This window comes from Bison bison, unplaced genomic scaffold, assembly GCF_000754665.1.
Source record: "Bison bison bison isolate TAMUID 2011002044 unplaced genomic scaffold, Bison_UMD1.0 scf7180017864035, whole genome shotgun sequence".
Taxonomy (NCBI): Eukaryota; Metazoa; Chordata; class Mammalia; order Artiodactyla; family Bovidae; genus Bison; species Bison bison.
Window position 1 is genome coordinate 5,490,015 of NW_011494607.1, and position 19,764 is coordinate 5,509,778.

At 38.7% G+C, this 19,764-nt stretch overlaps 1 protein-coding gene across 5 annotated transcripts in view; it reads right to left on the reverse strand.

Annotated features, from left to right (window-relative positions):
- SYNCRIP (synaptotagmin binding, cytoplasmic RNA interacting protein) overlaps positions 1–19,764 on the reverse strand; it is a 29,711-nt gene that overhangs the window by 8,808 nt on the left and 1,139 nt on the right. For 3 of the 5 annotated variants that reach the window (XM_010834666.1, XM_010834669.1, XM_010834667.1), the window contains exons 2-10: positions 18,265–18,424; positions 17,442–17,560; positions 17,223–17,330; positions 14,520–14,633; positions 14,244–14,420; positions 5,382–5,517; positions 4,149–4,354; positions 1,465–1,614; positions 1,041–1,162 (exon numbers count right to left, since the gene is read on the reverse strand). In XM_010834666.1, the coding sequence (XP_010832968.1) occupies positions 1,041–1,162; positions 1,465–1,614; positions 4,149–4,354; positions 5,382–5,517; positions 14,244–14,420; positions 14,520–14,633; positions 17,223–17,330; positions 17,442–17,560; positions 18,265–18,412 (1,280 nt within the window). In that variant the 5' untranslated portion in view covers positions 18,413–18,424. The remainder of the gene's footprint in view (positions 1–1,040; positions 1,163–1,464; positions 1,615–4,148; positions 4,355–5,381; positions 5,518–14,243; positions 14,421–14,519; positions 14,634–17,222; positions 17,331–17,441; positions 17,561–18,264; positions 18,425–19,764) is intronic. The other 2 variants (XM_010834670.1, XM_010834668.1) reach the window with 2 other exon arrangements.

The window sequence follows — 19,764 nt, forward strand, 5'->3', positions numbered from 1 at the left end:
AAAGAGACATGATAAAGTTATTTTCACTGCATAGAATATACTCAGGGATTTTAGATGGAGCATTAATTCTCCTTCAAAACCTAGATCTTAATTAGTAATCTGTTTTAAACTACCACCAGCCCTATAAAAGCACATGTTTCTTTAGTCCTAGGACAAGTACAGAGAGATTACCTGGATATTCAGAGTACAAGACATTGTACATAATTTAATCTGTTCCCCTTTTAAAATTAAAGAAACTGAGGCTCAGAATTTGCCAACTACAGAAACTGAAATTTGAATGCTTCCTTGATTATCAAATAGAAGTTTCCCCTACAAGTACAATAGACAGAAAAGTGACCTGAGATATAGTTAAATTCAGTGATTACTGTTCTTGCCATCAAACAATGATTACCCCTCTTCCTCCTTAGAAATCAATTACCAATTTTTTTTTACACTGCAAACTTAATTCTTACCTAGCTACAAGTTTACTTCACTGTCTTAATAAGCAGCCTTAAAAGATCCAATTTATACAATGCATTTACATATTTGTTTTCTTACCTCAATATTATGCTATTTGGTTATTTTATTAACTATACACTCATTTCGTCTTTCAAAACCCACACTTAGTGTATGAAGTGTTTGAGATGCCAGTAACGGGCACTATGTATTGGTAAAGAGCTCTCTTTTTGGTACAAAGGAAGCAGAATCTTAATTGGCAATTTTGTATACTTCCTTCCTCAGAGAAAAAATTCTACCATTTAAGTAAATATTCTGTCAAAATTTTGGGATTGTTAATATTTAACATACATATTCAGGAGCACATTCTATAAAGTATAATAAAAAATATCCTAGATTGATTTTTCACTTATATGCAATGGCAAGAACTCAATAAATATTTCTTTAGATTCTCAGCATTTATCTTTGACTCAAAGCTTTCAAGTCAAATTTCAAGTCTTCTTTAAAAGGTAAAAAGCATGCTATGGATTTGTTTTAAACAGGTTTGAGGAACATTTGTTATTCACTAGTTAATCACTATTAAAATCTGTACAACTTTCACTTACATTTGATTCTTTGCAGCTTGCCTCTGAGCTTTTCTTTCTTTCCTTTTCTGATCTGGTGGCTTAGCAAAAACAATTTCAATATTTTCTCCCTCCAAGTCTTTGCCATTCATTTCTTCCATAGCCTTAAAAAAATTAGGCACTGATGAATACAAAAGACCTTTCACAACTGTGATTTATTTAAAGTTAAAAAGAAAAATCATTTATCATTAATCTCAAGAGGATGAGACAAAACAGGATTCTTTGATTTAAAAACGAATATTTTTGACTTAGTTTAGCGAGGCAATCTCCCAAGGCCAATAAAGGTAAGCTTGAATAGATTACACGACCTCTGAGTTTCCTTCAATTTTCTAAAACCTTCTGATTTTAGGATAATTAAAAATCATTAGCCGCTAATTAGATACCTATTATTCCCCCAGTTATTTACCTTGACAGCACCATCTCGTTCATCAAAATGAATGAAAGCATAATCTTTTAATTTCTTCACTCGTTCCAGTTTCCCAAACTGACTAAATGCCTTTTCTAAAATCTCTTCTGTTACAGTATTAGCCAGGTTGCGTACAAACAGCACTTTTACCTGAAATTGAAGAAACAGAAACTTCTATATATTTCCAAACAATTAAATTTCCAAGATGCCACCATCCCAACCCTGCAAACTTAACTTTAGTCACAATCCATTAGAAATATAAACTAGACTAAATTTTCAACTCATTTGGGCAAACATTAAGGCGCTACTGAATTTAATGGGCAAAATTCTAAACAGATATCTCAAAGATGCACAGATGGTGACTAAGCATAAGAAAAGATGCTCAGTATCACATATCACATGTCATTAGGGAATTGCAAATTAAAACAGTGAGATATCATTACAAAGTATTAGAACGACCGGCCAAAATACAAAACACCAACACCATCGAATGCTGTTGACAATGTTGAACAACATATTCACCGCATTAGAATGCAAAATTATACAATTTTGGCAGCTTCTTACAAAACTAAACTTACTTTTGTACCATATGATCCACTAATCACACTCTTTGGTACTTACTCAAAAGAGGTGAAAACATGTCCACACAAAAACCTGCATATGGATGTTTAGCATACCTTAATTCATAATTGCCAAAACTTGGAAGCAACAAAGCTGTCCTTCAGTAAGTGACTGGATAAATTTCAGTTCATTCAGACAATGGAATAATACTTAGTACTAAACAAGAAATGAGCCATCAATCCATGAAAAGACATGGAGTAAAAGAAGGTATCTTAAATGGTTACATACTATATGATTCCAACTATGTATGTGACATTTGGAAAAGGAAGGACAAAGCTATGGAGATAGTAAAAAGAGCAATATTTGCCAGGAATGAAGGAGAAGAGATGAAGAGGCAACCATGGAGAATTCTTAAGGCAATAAAAATATTCTGTATGATACTATGATAATGGATACAAGACATACATTTGTCAAATCTATAGGATGTAGAACACCAACAGTAAATCCTAATGGAAAGACTGAATTATAAAACTTTTCATTTGGATCACTGATTACAACAACGTACCACTCTAGCAAGGATACTGATAGTGGAGGAGGCTGTGCAGGTATGGTGGCAGATGTGTATGGGAAACCACTGTACTTGCTGCTCAAAAACAAAACACGCTATGCACAGCATTTCCTGAAGTGAAGTGAAGAGTTGCTCAGTCGTGTTTGACTCTTTGTAACCCATGGAATTCTCCAGGCCAGAATACTGGAGTAGGTAGCCTTTTCCTTCTCCAGGAGATCTTCCCAACCCAGGGACTGAACCAGGGTCTCCCTGCATTGCAGGCAGATTCTTTACCAGATGAGCCACAAGGCAAGTCCTAGTACTTTCCAGTAGTTATTATTTTACAATCAAAATGGAGGTGGCTATTTCCTAATAGTGTGAATACTGCTCCTGCTAAGTCGCTTCAGTCGTGTCCAATCCTGTGCAACCCCAAAGATGGCAGCCCACCAGGCTCCCCCATCCCTGGTATTCTCCAGGCAAGAACACTGGGGTGGGTTGCCACTTCCTTCTCCAATGCATGAGAGTGAAATGTGGAGGTGAACTCGCTCAGTCACATCCAAGTCTTCATGACCCCTTGGACTGCAGCCTACCAGGTTCCTCCATCCATGGGATTTTCCAGGCAAGAGTACTAGAGTGGGTTGCCATTGCCTTCTCCAAACGTGAATACTATGCCATCTTAAAAAGCAGCTGAACTTAACAAAGCAAGTCAAAACTAACTGAAACCCTTCATAGAGAAGAATATTCAAAGCATTGTTAAGATAAATTCTTCCAATCCTGAAAGATCCTCAAAATACAACTACAAATTTAACCTGGCTAAAAAACATTATCACTTCCTCCTAAAAGTAGCATCTGAATTTCTTAATCTTAGAGGGCTAACGAAAGCTTAATAAGCCAAAGAAAAAAAGAATGAATCCTAAGTATCTCTGTCTTCAAGAATATTTACTGTTTAATATTCACAACTCTGATACCTCACACTCCTTTCCTTATTTAAGTGAACTCACTCTATTTGCTGGCCTATCACCATTAAAGAAGATTCTTAAAAAGACAAAGGGTGGAGTAACTTAACTGTGAGCTGCACTGGTAAAGTGGTAAAGTGTTGACTCAAGAGATATTTGTTCTCATAGATGTCTCAACAGACTGCTGAAGCAGGATACCTAATAATAGCTAAACCTTGTAACTGCAGCAGCTCTGCTGAGGCCAGTACAGTTCACTATTTTTAGGAGTAGGACTTTTAACATAAAAACCATGTAATCAAATGGCGCCATTCTCAAAAACTTACAGAAATTTCTTTTTGAATCCACACAAAAATCAAAGTCAGTCATCTCCACAGCACGTAGGCTAACTACTTCACGAGAGTTATGATGCTACACAACTATGGCTGAGGGTCCATGAATAATTTCTGTATTCACCCTCCATGCACTTGTTATTTACTTCTGGTGTGTGGCCTTTAACACAGAACACTTCTCTCACTTTCAAAGCACAGTGTAAGAAAGCACACAGTTTTCCTCCACTCTCTAAAGCCTCCTGCTGCTCCCACCAACACCACACAGAACAATCTTAACCCAACTGTCATTACCTTTGCCATAACCTCAGGATCGGGGTCTTCTATAGGATCAGCCCATTCAACAGTTCCAACATTTCCCCAGACCTTGACTTTACCACTCATTAACCTACGTCTTGCCTGCGCAGCTGTTTTGTGATCTTCATATTCAAGGAAACAAAAGCCTCTGTTTTTTTTCTTGTCGTCTGGTTGGTGGTATAAAATGACGTCTGTAAGACCCTCTGAAAGGAAGCAACCATTCCAGGGAAATTAGATAAAATTAACAAGAATAAGCAGACTAAAAGATTTTTTTGCTAATATTATACTTAAATATCAAAATGAGAACTAATCTCTTATCTTCACAAGAGATAATATACTGAAAATATCGGTCCAGACATATTAAAATATGTATTTTAATATATATAAAAAAATACTCAAAATTCTGTCCAGCTCAAAAATACTGGTCCAGATAATTTACCTAATCCACACTTTCCCAAGTATTCCTAATGCAAAAATCTCCATTAAAAAAAAAAAAAAAGGTACCTTTTACTTAGACCTGAGGACTATTCTGCTTCCATTAATTAGACAACAGAGAGGCTTGAAATCTTTACAAAACTCTTTTAGGAAAACCAGAAATATAAAATGTTTCATCCCATCCAAGTAAAACCTAATTTTTAATGGCACTCTCCTGGCCTCAGATATCAGTATGTTTATGTCAAATGAAATAGACTATCTTAGTATTGTATAAGAATTTCAAATGATCCTGAAAACTGGTAACAGGCTGATAATTTGCTAAATATATTCTAGGCAGATAAAACTGTTTTCTTATAAAAGCCTGTCACTTGGAAACTTTAATTCAAAGACAATGTAGGCTCTCTGCTTATAGCAAGAGTACTCACTATTCCTATAATTTGGAAAATCAAGTCATTACCTACCAAATATTTTTACTAAGAATGTCAACCAGAACCTCAACATGCATAAAAACACACAAAGAAATACAATCTTCCAAAACAGGAAGCACAACAATGATTGTGCAGATTGAGTTCAAATCCCAGATGTATTCCTTACTAACTATCTAACATTCAGCAAGTTATTTTCCAAAACCTTCTGATTCCATGTCTGAAATATGCAGATACCTATCTTACATGGCTATAGAAAGAATAAAATGAATCAATAAATGTAGTGCTTAAAACAGTGCTTGGCACACAGAAGTCTGCAATTACCTTAAGTGTTACAACTTGCACCTCCTTCCAAATAAATCCAACTTACCTGTTACTTTGCTAAATTCTTCAAGAATCTGTTCCTTGGTTTTACTCTTAGGAATAGAGCCCACAAAAAGCCTGTTGTTGGCAACCGAGATGCAGACACCAATGTGTTTTCCAGAACGAATTTCGTGATTATTATACTGAAAGGGGGAAAAGTGCACCATGTTTTAAAAATACTTAAAATATCCTATGACAGGTGCTTATTACAGAAAGACACACAAATCCCATACAGAAAAGCAAGATCTTTTAACAAACTAAGAATTCAACACTTAAGTTTATCAAGTATCCTTTAAAAAATTATAATCTGAGACACAGGAAGACTATAACAACAAAACACTGATCACGTTTATGAACTAAACCAAAAATTGTCAAGTCCTTGAAATTTAGCAAATCTGATAAGATTCCAATCTGTAAGCAGCTTAAATTCCAAATTACTGATTACACAATACCTTGTTTTCTACTTAAATGCATCCTGCTGACTATTTCCATGTAAGGAAAATAGATTCAAATTGTCAACAAGCTTTCTGTCTTTCTGTTAATCAGCACTTCAATCTTATTTTTCCATCTCCCCTAACCACTCATAAAAAGTTACAATAATGATTCTTCAGCTTCAAATCCTTAAGTCTAAAAGAAGAACCTCACTATTCTGAATCCGGCTGTACATTCCACCCCCCCCCCCACTTCATTTTCATCAAGCCTATGATAACACTGGAGAAAGACAAGTAGATTATGGTATAAGTATAGAAGCAACTATAAAACTATAGTAAAATGTAAACAATCTTCAAGTGACCATAAATCATAAAAGGCAACAAAACCATAGAGGCAAAACCCAAAAAGCTCCTATCCCTGTTATTCTGATTCTTGTGCAACAGGTACATAAGGTATGAGTGAAGGAAGTACAACTAAGTCAGAAAATTGATTCCTCACTGTCCCTTTCTCCATTATCTCCAGGTATTCAAAATTAAACATGAAGTTCAATCATCTTTCCCTCCAGTTCAGTTTTGTACTTTTTACCCCAACTCAGTTCATACTTGGCCAAGTCTCTGGTCATCATTTTGAACTGTGGTGTTGGAGAAGACTCTTCAGAGTCCCTTGGACTGCAAGGAGATCAAAGCAGTCAATCCTACAGGAAATCAGTCCTGAATATTCATTTGAAGGACTGATGTTGAAGCTGAAACTCCAATACTCTGGCCACCTAATGTGAAGAGCTGACTCAGTGGAAAAGACCCTGATGCTGGGAAAGAGTGAAGGCAGGAGAAGGTGACGACAGAGGATGAGATGGTTGGATGGCATCACCAACTCGACAGACGTGAGTTTGAGTAGGCTCTGGGAGTTGACAGGGAAGCCTGCCATGCTGCAGTCCATGGGGTCGCAGAGAGTGGGCAACTGAACTGACTGACTAGTCAGTCAATCATGATCCCAAGATTACCTCTATTCTTTACACTTATGCCAGAGACATTCTTTTTTTTTAATCACAATTTTGCCTATTAGGAAAAAAATATCCCTCAACGACTCCCCATCAGCAAAACAAAGTTCAAATAGCTGAACATCAGTAAGCCCATCCTAAAATTCCTCCCGCTTCTTCCCTTTCTTCACACTATTGTAATCGTGGCTAATGATGTCAGTTCTCACACTGCTACGCCTCTGAATATAATGCTTTCCCTGAAACTTCACCATGGAAATCTCTTCTGCATACCTGTAGATTTGAGCTCAACCAAATACTTTGCAATCCCTAAATTCTATAAGGATCAATAAAAACACCGTTCTATGTTAACACAGATCAGTAGTTCTCAACAGGTGTAGATTTTGCCCAGGGAGGGAGGAGGCACGTTTGACAATATCTAGACAGATTTTGGTCAACTAGACCTCGTGGCTTAGAGGTGAAGAATCCGCCTGCCAATGCAGGACAGGCAAGTTCCATACCCTGAGAAGAAAATGGCAGCCCACTCCAGTCTTCTTGCCTGGGAAACCCCATGGACAGAGAAGCCTGGTGGGCTACAGCCCATGGGATCACAAAAGAGCTGGACATGACTTATCGACTATAAACAGGCAGATTTTGGTCAACTAGAGGTGGGACTTGCTGTTAGTATTTAGTGGGTAAGTAGAGGTCAGAGATGTTACCAAACATCCTATAATTCACAAAATAGCCCAGCATGATAGCTATCTAGTCTAAAATAGTGCTGAGATTAAGAAATACTGCCCTGGACTTTGTTTTCCCATACTATTTGTATTTAGACCAAGCACCTCTTAAAAGTAGAAATATGCAGTTATCTGCAGATAGTAGACCTATGGTTGAATCCATCATTGCATGGGATTATGGACAATGAGACTACAATATCCCACCACACAAGTAAGTGAATCTAAGAACACAATAAACTATTTAAGACATGTACATTCCCTAGATTTTTACACATAAGCATCAAATAGCCAGCCTTAGCAATAAATCAATGACTTTCAATTTGGTCATTTAGTCTGTAATTCCAGAAGTTGACCAAGGAAAAAAGAGAAAGAGAAGTTACTCTGAAGATGACAGAATTTGGTATCACTTTCCCTTTTTTGTATTTTTGTTTTCCAAATATTCTAAGACCAGGGGCTATGTACTTAATAATGCCGCTTCAAAATGGTGATAACTGTTACCATTATTTTCTATATAAGCAAAGTTTCTTCCCTTCTAACCTATCCTCACCAGCCCTGCTCTGGTTAATCAAGGTAGGGTAGGTAGAAGGTATTTAAAATGACAGTAGTCTGAACAACTGTCAGACCTGGTGGGTTCCCAGGTAACACCAGAGGTAAAGAACCTGCCTGACAGTGCAGAAGATGTAAAAGACACAGGTTTGATCCATGGGTGGGGAAGATTCCCCTGGAGAAGGAAATGGAAACCCACTCCAGTATTCTTGCCTGGAGAATTCCATGAACAGAGGAGCCTGGTGGGCTATAGTCCATGGGGTCGCAAAGAGCCAGACACAACTGAAGCAACTCAGCATTCATTCATTCAGTCTGACCAATAGGAAGCTATGAATATTTAGCAGGATTTATAAAGAAAACTGTAACTCTTCATCCACATTTTTTTTTAATTTAAAAAATGGAAACATTTTTAACTGACCCACAGAGAGTAAACTGGCTCTCCAGTGAAGTCATTAAAGGAAAAAAGACTCTGGGCATATTGTCCAAATGAAGCAAAAGTAAACATTTTCAAAGCAATGTCCGCATCTACAGATTAAGCATGCACTTTTCCATGTATATTTTGAGTTAACTTTTCTTACTCTAGCATTTTTAAGGCCAATCTATCATCTTAAAGTCAAAATTAAATTTTACATCCTAGCAAGTGAGTAACAGTGACTTAAGACTGTAGAAAGGCATTACAAACAACTGTTCTGATGCTTACTAGAGATTCTAATTTAATGCTGATAAACCCTTACTCTCAAGGGTTAAGTAATCAGGACTATATAATGGTATCAAGATAAACAAAAAAATGTCTTTTCCAAACTAGGAAAGTTGGCACTGAAATTAACACGTTTTAGAAATCTAGCTTTCAGATCCAGTAGCACAGTGAGGTAATCAAATAAAACAAAGATGAACCAATATAGTTTCAGTATTTCAGAACACCAAAATGAACTGTACAGCCTGGAACATTCCCATCACCCAGGCTCAAAAACACCAAGTCACTCTTTCCTTGCCTCATAGCCAATCAGTCAACAAATCCCGAGAAACTCAGCAACCTCAGATTTGGAATCTGATCCAGAAGTAGTTGCTCAGTCCTAACTCTCCTTATAGCAGCGAAACAGCTGCCTCCCAAGCCTGTCCACGTAAGTCTTCTTTACATTGAGTCAAACCTACTTCCCTAAAAATTCTCCAATGAATCTATTTCCTCCTCCAAATAAGGCACTTCACATACCTACACACAATGCTTACAACTCAGTCCTCTTTGCTTGGCTAATCATTCCTTCTCTGAAATTGGAAAGTGCCTCCAGGAGTGCCACGAAACAGTGACATTCATAACACAACAACACAAATGCAGGCTAAGACTGAGGAGTCTAGAGTAAGCTGGAGACTATTCTAACACTTCTAAACACCGGCTTCTATAACATGCAGTCCAAGATTATCTCAGCTTATTTGGCAATCATACCACACTGCTGAAACACTACAGTTTACTTGTGAGTAAGTTGTGTATAGGACTTGACTTTCAACCCCCCTCAATTCCACCCTTCTGATACAAACTACTGTCCCAGGCTATCAAAATCTTTCAGATCCTTGTCATCCCCCATGGCATTTATCACTACATGTAGATTCAAGTCACCAAACATCTCAATCAGTCCAACTATACCCTCATTCAAATCACTGATAAGGGAAAAAGAAATACCATCTATAACATATTTACATTATGCAACCTACACTAACACTCAAAACTTCAATGGTACCATGCAACTCAGTCCAGTAGTCAATGACTACTGCCTTTTAGCATTCACTTAAACAAGTTTCATCTTTCTTCCCACAAATCACTGCTTCAACTCATCTATTTCCTTCACTTCCCTCCCTATTCAAACCTCTTTAGGACAAAGCCTTCTCTATCAACCCCAACTCAAAGCAATCTATCCCTTCATCCTTCCTTTACCCTGTGACCCACCAGCTTCCACTTTAATTAGCTGTAGTTAGCCTCTCATGTTCCAGAAACCCCAAAGTCAAGAACTGGATCAAACTACTTGTACACTCATAGTTAAAGTTTTCATGTTATTCACAGTGAACATTTGCTTATTGCTACTTAAAATACTTTGTGGACCTCTCTTGTCAGCTGCATTCATCAAAGTGGTTGTACACTGGTGTATACAACCACTGTGGTGAATAAACCATCAGTGGCTATTAAAGTCACAACTCTTAACGTGTAAATAGAGGTCAGTATTCCAGTCTTCGCAAGAAGTTTTTTTCAGTAAGACACTTACAGTGTATTGGACCATAATGGGCACTTGCAGAGCCAGTTGCCCTGGGCTCCAATTCCAGAAGCACACATACAAATACACATACACACCTGCCTGCGTTCCTCTTGGACTTTGTGACAACACCAAATGCTACAGAGGACAAAGTGTCACCCTCCCCATGAATCTATATTAATCCCTAGGGCTGATGGTAGCAGAGAACAATTGCAAATGAAAGCGAGAAAATCTTTGAATAAGACAGCACTGGTCAGCCGGTCAGGTTATTTATCCAGTACCTATTCTATAGTGGCACTGTTCTGAATGTCAGGGACGCAGAAAAAAAGCAAATTCTCTGAAGGGAAGAGAGATGCAAATAATGTTACAAAGTCAAGAAATAATTTTAAGTACATCTAAACATTCTTTTTTTAAATCATGTTCAGTATACTATCATGGGGCAAGTGGGTAGTAAACCTTTCTTAGAAAGGCCCTCTAAGAAAATCTGATTGATAAGAAGGCAGCAGCTGGGCTAACTGGAAGAAGTGGTGGAAAGCCCAGAAGGCAAACTTGAGTTGGAAATGGTCATAGCTTTTGAGGAGAACAAAAAAGGCAAAGTATGGATGGAACGGTCATAAAGAAGAGTAGGAGGAGAGAGGTTAAGCAGAAACTTGAGCAGATAGAGCCTTGTTTAGAAGCCATTATTCTCAGGATGGGAATGCTGCGATCTAACCTACATGGCTAAATGGTAAAACCGTAAAGGGGCAACGGAAAGCAATGAGACTAGCTAGGACTCTTCAAATGGTACCTCAGGCTAGGGTGGTAGCAGGAAGATGGTACAAACTGGTTAGATACCAGAAATAAACTTGGCAGCAGAGAAGACTCACACTCAACACCTTTTAAGACCACCTAAACCACTACACAAAGAATCAGGCTCACTGGCAACATAACATATACTGCTGGTTTAAACTGTTATGTCCAGTTAACAGTACTGCTAAGTCACTTCAGTCGTCTCCGACTCTGCGACCCCATAGACGGCAGCCCACCAGGCTCCCCCGTCCCTGGGATTCTCCAGGCAAAAACACTGGAGTGGGTTGCCATTTCCTTCTCCAATGCATGAAAGTGAAAAGTGAAAGTGAAGTCACTCAGTCTGTCCGACCCTCAGCGACCCCATGGACTGCAGCCCTCCAGGCGCCTCCCTCCATGGGATTTTCCAGGCAAGAGTACTGGAGTGGGGTGCCATTAAGAACACGCTAAATAAACCAAACCTGCATGGCCCTGGGCAATCCACCCGGTCTATTTATTCACTGTAGAAAAAAGTTATTTCACTTACCTTGAAGAATGGTTTGCAGTGGTATTTAAAAGTAATAATGTGGCACAGAGCACAGCTCCTGCGCCTTAACAAGCAACAAGTGGCAGCTATCAAACACCTTCCCATAAATTTAGATCTTGCTTCCACAACTAGACTATCATCATTTACAGATACATTTTCTTATTCCCCCAAATACAAGGCAAATGTTAGCTGAAAACAGGGTGACTAAGAAGTTTGCAGTTGCTTCTAACTTCAAGCCTCTTCAGCTGTTAACATCAACCCATTTCTACAATTCAGATGCAAATTTAAAATCTACATTTTTTATTGGAGGTCATTGTCAAATTATATACATCAAAAAATAAGACCGAATATATAAACTATCTCAGTCTAAGGTATGTCTCAAGATACTCAAAGTATAGGAAAACAAAAAGTGATGCTGCTTCAATCTTGTCTGATCTACAATCTAAAAAAGACATTTTCTCAACATTTGATTATGTACATCTAGAACAGTTCAACTATCTTATACAAAAACTTCTTTGATAAAGCTGTAATTCAAGTAGACTTGTGATATGACACAACTAGGAACAGTCTTCAAAATACGCTCCCTTAAAAAACACATCTGGGGTGTTACATCCAGGAGTCAAAACAAGGTAGCATAAAACATCCAAATCAACTTCAGTTTTTTATTTCTCTAGAATGTTTCATTTCCTCAAAAGCCTAGTCCTTTCTTTTACTGTTGTACTAAGGCAAGTCTCCCAATTCTATCACCATAATCCTAGCTATGGTAAAACATCTCTTCAGAAAAAGCAGTAAGAATACATCCAGTTCATCCCAGTACTAACATCCCAGTACTAAGACTATCTTTAAAAAGACACCAAAGTGCAGAGCCTCCTACTGATTAGACAGCAAAAAGTAAATATTCCCCCAGATAAGGACTCAAATTCAAACCCAGAAAAAAAATGTAAAAACATTTGTTTAGGACAAGAGCTGTTTCTAGACCAATCAAAATAGCCGTTTGACTATCTGGAAATTTCTGCGTTACAGTCAAAAACTTAACTATGTTATTAAGACTACTCTAAGCCTACAGCAATGCAATTTTGGACTATATTATGTTAAGCCAAGGCAACTGCCCAAACTGAAACATATTTCATGTGTATTTATTGGCGCTCAAAATTGTCATGTTAGGACTGGTTTATGTATCTTCTTCTAATTATGGTTTCTTTACTATAAAGATTCTGAACATCACCTAGAAATACTCTAGTGAGGACCTACCATAATTGGTGTATTTTGGCAGCAAAAATTTAGTCAAGTGTTGGTTTAATAATTCCTATTAAAAATAATAAATACACGTATCATTACTTATAACACTAAGTAATCACACCACTAAACAAAACTAAGCTTTATGTAATACCTAGTAAATAAACTGGGTCTGACATCATTAAATTCTACACAAGCTTTTTGTAGTAAGATAAGATAGCTCATTGCCTTCTCAATCACTGTACATTTCCACATTAAAACTTGCTGCTACTTTATTACTATCTGGCAAAATGTTCTTTTAGATTCAGCTGAATGATTTCTACAGTTTATCTTTCCAGAACCCTAAAAAGTTCTCAATTTCACTTGAACTGTTTAAACTAAAATCTTGACAGTTAATGGGACGCTAGAGCTATATACTCTCCCTTCTGTAATAGCATCCTTGGAAAGAAGGGAAAAATCAGCCTTGATTTAAACAGAAATATCCAAAAACCTGAATTCTTTATTCTTCCCAAGTAGCATACTTTTCTAATGTTAACCTTACAATATTCAATTACACACACCAATAGAAAGATGCAAGCTATATAGAAAGCTAAATGGAGTGTATTTGTTTCCTTTTTCTCCTTAAGGCTTGCCTGAAAATGTGATACAGATGATGGTGAGGAAAGAAAAAATAAAATTCAGGAATAATCAGTCTAAGAATTTCAAGTTTGCCAGAATTACCCATATAACACGTAAGTCAGACAGTGCAAAACAAATTATCTGCCATAGTGAACCATTTACAAAAGTTCCTCCCCAGCTGCACTTTTTGATAGATTTCTTGGATTGAAATTAACTTATGACATCTTCAACTACAAAATATAGAAACCACTTGAGTCACAGAATTTAATAAAACTAATTTGAAGGAGTTATATAAGCCATAACTTGAAATATTAAAGTTCTTTAAATTAGGAATATAACTAGGTCCTCACCTGACATCTGCTATTTTTAAATCAAATACTGCCATTCACCATAAAATCCCTATTTCATCAACTAGAAAGTTATCATCACAATGTCTTCATGAAACATTTCTAAAAAGGGATAGCCAGATATGGCCCAACAGGAGCCCGGTCTACTACAGTTACTTTTCTACACCTTTTAACATTCCTAAAATTAAAAAAAAATCACTAAGCCAAATGTTTCAAAGAACCAGTAACTATAACTCCACCACACTACCTTATAGATCCCGAGTCAGTTCAACTATACCCGCAAAAGATACTGCTATAACGTGTACACGGAAAATGTGAAAGACAGTGCCTAATCAGCACTTCAAAAACATTCAGTTAACACAATAAGAAAAGGCCTGGCTTTAATTATAAACAGCAAATGTGAAGACTGAAAGAAAAAAAAAACTCACCAGTTTAACAGCCTCCTGAGCTGCTTCTTTTGTACAAAAAGTGACAAACGCATAACCTCTATTGAGACCTGTTAGTGGATCCATCATTAAACGAAGATCCCATATAGGTCCAGCTTTTTCAAACAATGGAACAAGTTCATCCTCAAACAGATCTCTTGGAATCTTCCCCACAAATATCTGTAAATTAAATATGCAGTAAAAACCATGGAGAATTTCTATAAGAAACCAGACACGTGTACATTTACTACAAAGGGTACAAGTTTTTAGTTTCTTTACCTCAGTGCCAACAGAAGGCTGCTGACCTGAATAAACGGAATCTGGAGGCGGTCCCCCATACTTCCTCTGTCCAGTGGTCACATCGAGTGTGTAGCCTGTTCTTTCCAAGAGTGCCTTAAAAAGTTGAAAATGTCATTAATATATTTCATTCATAAGACCACACCCGTGCAGCAAGCAGTTATGAAAAAATCAATTTTGTTCAAATCTTTCCATTTATGTTGGCAATATTCCCTACTAACAGGTTTTTGTTGTCTGTTTTAGAACTCTTTTAATGTGTGCTTATAATTCATAATATGTGCTAATTTATAATGAAAGTTTCAGGATCCTGGTCAAGTAATTTTCTGGTCTCCAATTACTGAGCAGTGCTTAGTGAACAACACAAAATATTGATTCATCAACTCTGAAGGCAAGGTTTATCTATTCTGCCCTTCTAAAAAATGACTGCATAATTAAGCTGAAATTCTCTCCTGAAGGAGGAGGTGAGTAACTTATCTCTCCCAAACCTAGCTTTCTTACCCAACAAATTTCCCAGTAACCCACACTCCGAGGTACCTACTGCCATTCTGGGAGTTTCACCAACCTTTACAAATTACACTCCTCCAACTAAATCCAGAAACTTAAGAGGAGATGCAGGAAAAATAACCTCTTATTCATTTGACATTCAAGTACCATGCTTCACAGGACAGCATGGATCACTCAGAAAAAGAGCCAAAATGATTTTTGGAAACTTTATGAAACTGCAACACGATATAATCTCTACACATTAGCTCCCTAAAAGTGAACTGTTAAAATTTAAACAACTTATATTTAACTCAGAGCATAAAAAGATTCTTTTTATCTCTTATTATAAGCAAAACAGTAGAAAGTAGTCGTCCACTGTTAGCCTAAGGAAAAAGCAAGATTATTCCTTTTCCACCATCTCACCCACAATGCACAAAACTAGTTTTCTAAATAAAAAGAATCTAATAATTAGCTGATAAACTTTGAAATAAACTAATATCAAGCACATGATAAAACTTATCAGAATGCTGTTAAGTGATGGGGGGAGGAGCACTTTAGTCCTTAAATGAAAAAGACTGGACAGATTTTATTTCTACCAACTCTTTGTGACCCCATGGACGTAGCCTAAAAAGCTCCTCCGTCCATGGAATTTTCCAAGCAACAGTACTGGAGTGGGTTGCCATTTCCTACTCCAGGGGATCTTTCCCAACCCAGGGATCAAACCCAAGTCTCCCGCGTTGCAGGCACACACTTTACCTTCTTAGCCATCAGGGAAGTCCTTATTTCTACCCAAAGAACATTAAACAGTTATGGAAAGATACTGTAATTGATAAGAACTCTATTCCTAAACTCTCTTAACAAAAAAGTCCACAAAGTGGTACACGTTTTAAGCAGTCTTTTTCTACTGTACCCAAATATATTTGCTTAACAGTGCAATATTGGGTTAGTAACAAAAATAAACTCAAATCTCTTACTATCACATAAACTAAACCATTAAATGGTTCATCTTTCCTTTTTCCCCTATGCAATCCCTGTGCTTCTTTCACTTAAATCTTCATACAACCCAAATAATATCTGTTTTATGTCAATCCCTAAAAACAAAAAGGAAACACTTATTCCCTCTGAAAAATACTCTATAAAAATGTCTGATTTCTTGCCACAATTTAAGTCACACAAGCTTTACGCCACTCCCTTCCAAAGACAGAACTGAATGTTTCACAAACTAAATTTCCAACTTTTTATAAAATTTTAATAACTTTCAGTGTAGATTTACTTACAACTGATCTAATTACAATGAGTAACAACTATATATTCCATTTCTTTGGAAAAACTAGATTTATAGTTCAGATACAATTCACTCATTTGAAAGCCTCAATTTTATACATTAACTACTAACTCCATACTTCTCTCTTCCTATACCATTAAAACACAACTGACACCCATCCCTTCCTAATAAGTTATTTTCTTAAACTAGAATCCTTGGTTCAAGAGCAGGGGCAATATGTTAAGAATACTACATTAAAACTAGTATGATCATCATATTTTCTATGAACCAAAAAATCAACACAGGTAAAAAACACAAAGATCAAAACCTAGTTGACTTTACTACTATGTGACTTGGGTGAGGGCAAAGGAAACTTCTCTCAACCTCAGTTTCTTCATTTACACGTCTACAGTAATCAATTTTTTCATTAAAAGCTATTTTAGAAATGAACAAATTAGCCTTAAAAACCCACACTAATGAATGAGGAAGAAGGCATTGTTAAAATACTAAACTCATTTAATGCGGGGGCTTAAGAATCCTAAGAAAAGCAGTCAATTGCTAAATGTACACTCTCCATCAGTATGGGGTGAGCTGATCCCTCCCCTTTTGGTTCCACTGTCGGTTAACCTGGACTTGCAGGTTTCATATGAAAAATATGGTGACTGTATTTCTTTAAATCTTTTATTTAGAATACCATTAGTAAAGAATACATGGGTAACAAGCAAAATTTCAAAGTTGTTTAGAAACAAACTGTTGAAGGCAGGACACTTCAAAAAATAATAATGAGAAAACATTAACAAATTATCTCATGGTGGTTAACTCTCAACATTACCACACACACACAAGGAATATTTACCCAAGCTAGAAAATAGTCAAAACAACAAACAAAAAACTTTAAAAACTGAAAGGAGTAAAAAAGAAACTTTTAAAAGCCATACCTTAATTTTTGCTTCATCTGGTCCTTTGCTAGAATCTGCAACTTTGGTCCCCTGTTTTTCTCTCTGCCTATAAGTCTTCATGACTCCACATAAAAAGGCACTTTTGTTCTGTAAAGGAATTTTCCAATTATTTTCAAGAGTAAGTCTTAAATATACCTAACTGAATAAAAGTCAAAACTACTTTTTTTTTTTTTTACAATCATACCAAATTAACGTTACCTGAACATGAGAGAGATCACTGTCTTTAAACTGCTGAAGAACTGCCAATGCGCCGTCTTCATTGAATTCTTTTAAAGCTTCGATAGCTCTTTCATCTAAATCGCTATGTGCAACCAGCCCTGGAGAAGAAAAAACTTAATTAGTTGTCAACTTTTAATATTTTTAGAAAGTTTTTTTTTTAAAGACCACGTTTGCCAGTGCAGGTGCCAACTACAAATTCTTCCATTCCTCTTTATCTATATAATGAAAAACACACATACCTTAGCCATTATGAACTAAAGAAGGCCTCTCAACCATACTTAAAATAATGAGTCAACTTTTTTATCTTATCCTAAGTCAGGCAGTTCTGAACACCGAGTATTTCTAAGGTAAATACATAGGCTTACAAATTCTAAAATCAACCAACAAAGTACAGAGCATGACACGGGAACCTCCACTCAATTTCAAATACCACTAAAAAAAGCAACAGCCACACCGAGACAGACTGACTACAAGTCTACAATTACCAAGTTATTTAACCAGAATCCTACCACAAAAATACCCCCAAAAGTCACACAGCCTGCTCCCAACATTCAGCAGCTGTTGCTACCTGCTACCATCATATACTTAACCATCTGGCCATCCAGCCTTTACCACCTAACCCTTCCTTCTTCCCTCCCTCTACACACCTTAACCTCTAGTTCACAAGAACCTACTAGCACAACAAGGCAAAAACTCCAGGTCCCACACTTCTTGGAAACCACAAAAAGTTGCTATTTTAGTTCAAAGCCAGAAATCCAATAGAAAAATTTCATAATGTAATTTTGCAAGTGTTAGTTCTTACCTGCAACGTAAATTTCATCTAGTTTTTCAGCAACTTTCTGTGGTAAACCAGCATCAAGCAATGTCTGAAAATTTTCTGAATGGATAACTGCAGAAGTAGTATCCATGGGCTCTTCAGTACCATTTCCATTAACATGTTCTGTAGCCATGTTTCCAGAGATCTGTTCAAACGCAATAAGCAAAATTAAACTAGGGTCTTCAAAAAGGGTAGGACAATATGAGAGCCCCAATCTTGACTTTCTCTACCAATTTCTACACCAGCAAGCCTATACATCCCTTTAAACAGGCCTTAAAGTCACTGTCGCCTGACAAGCCAGATTTGGAGCTCGGGGCACCAAAGGACGGATCCACTACGTTTTTCCTTAGCACCACCCCTGACTCACCTGCTAACACTCCCTAGGAAAAACCACATTACAAATGGAGCCCAACCAGCACGAGGACGAGCCAGCGTGCCACATGCAACTGTGCCCGTACAGAGAATGAGGTGTGTGTGGAGCAAGCAAAGCTGGGCTTTTCCCTCTCAAAGGTAAACCCCCAAAGTGCGCGCTTTTCCCGCCTGCCGCTTAAAGATCAGTAACAACAGCCAGCGAAGAACAAAGCGCTCACACAAGCTACCTTCCCACCTCCCCGCTTCTCCACCCTTCACCCCCGCACCCCAAAGCCCGCCCCCGACTCCGCACCCAGAGCGGCAGCCTCACCGCCGCGGCCACCGGGAACCCATTAGAAACACGTGCTCCGCGCCTTCAAATGTCCTACAACTTCCTTCAAACGGCAACCCACCGAATCCCAGGCCAAGACTACCGTCACCAGCTCCCGACAGCAACCCAAAGCCGCGGCCGGAGCCCCCAGCCAGCAGCAGCAGCACAACCTCGCCCCTCGACACCGAGGCCGCGGCGGCGCCAGGCCACAGGCTCTCCCCGCCCCCCAGCGCCGCCGTCTCGGCCGTGACACATGGCTCTCTCTCTGCCCCGGGCGCCGGCGACCCCCGGCCGCCCGCCCGCCCCGCCGAGACGTGCGCCGTGGCGCACGGTACAAGCCCCCACCCCTGGCCGGTCCTGGCAGCGACTGCGGCGCGGGGGCCGCCGGTGCCACCCGCGGGCCGGGGCCGGCAAGCCGGCGGCATGAGGGCGTTCCGCGAACTGCCCCACGCCCGCCAGACCCCAAGCACCACCCAAGCCCGCCGCGCGGCTGCGGGACGGAACCGGCTCCTCTCCGCCCACTCCCGCGCCGCGGCGACGGCCACGACAGCACCAACTCCGCCGCCGCTCGCGGTCCGCGCCGGCCACGGGGCCGCCTCCTCCCTGGAGCGCCGCAGACAAAGCCCGAACAGCGGCAGCACATGGAGGGGAGGAGGAAGTGACGGCGCGGGCCGCGGCCTACTCCCGAGCAGCCCCAGTCAACGTGCTCCCCTCTCCCTTGGAATCCATTTTCCAGAAAAGCCGGTTTCTCCCCGCACCGCCCTCCCCCAGCTCACTCCACAATGTCACGGAGCTCCCTTCCC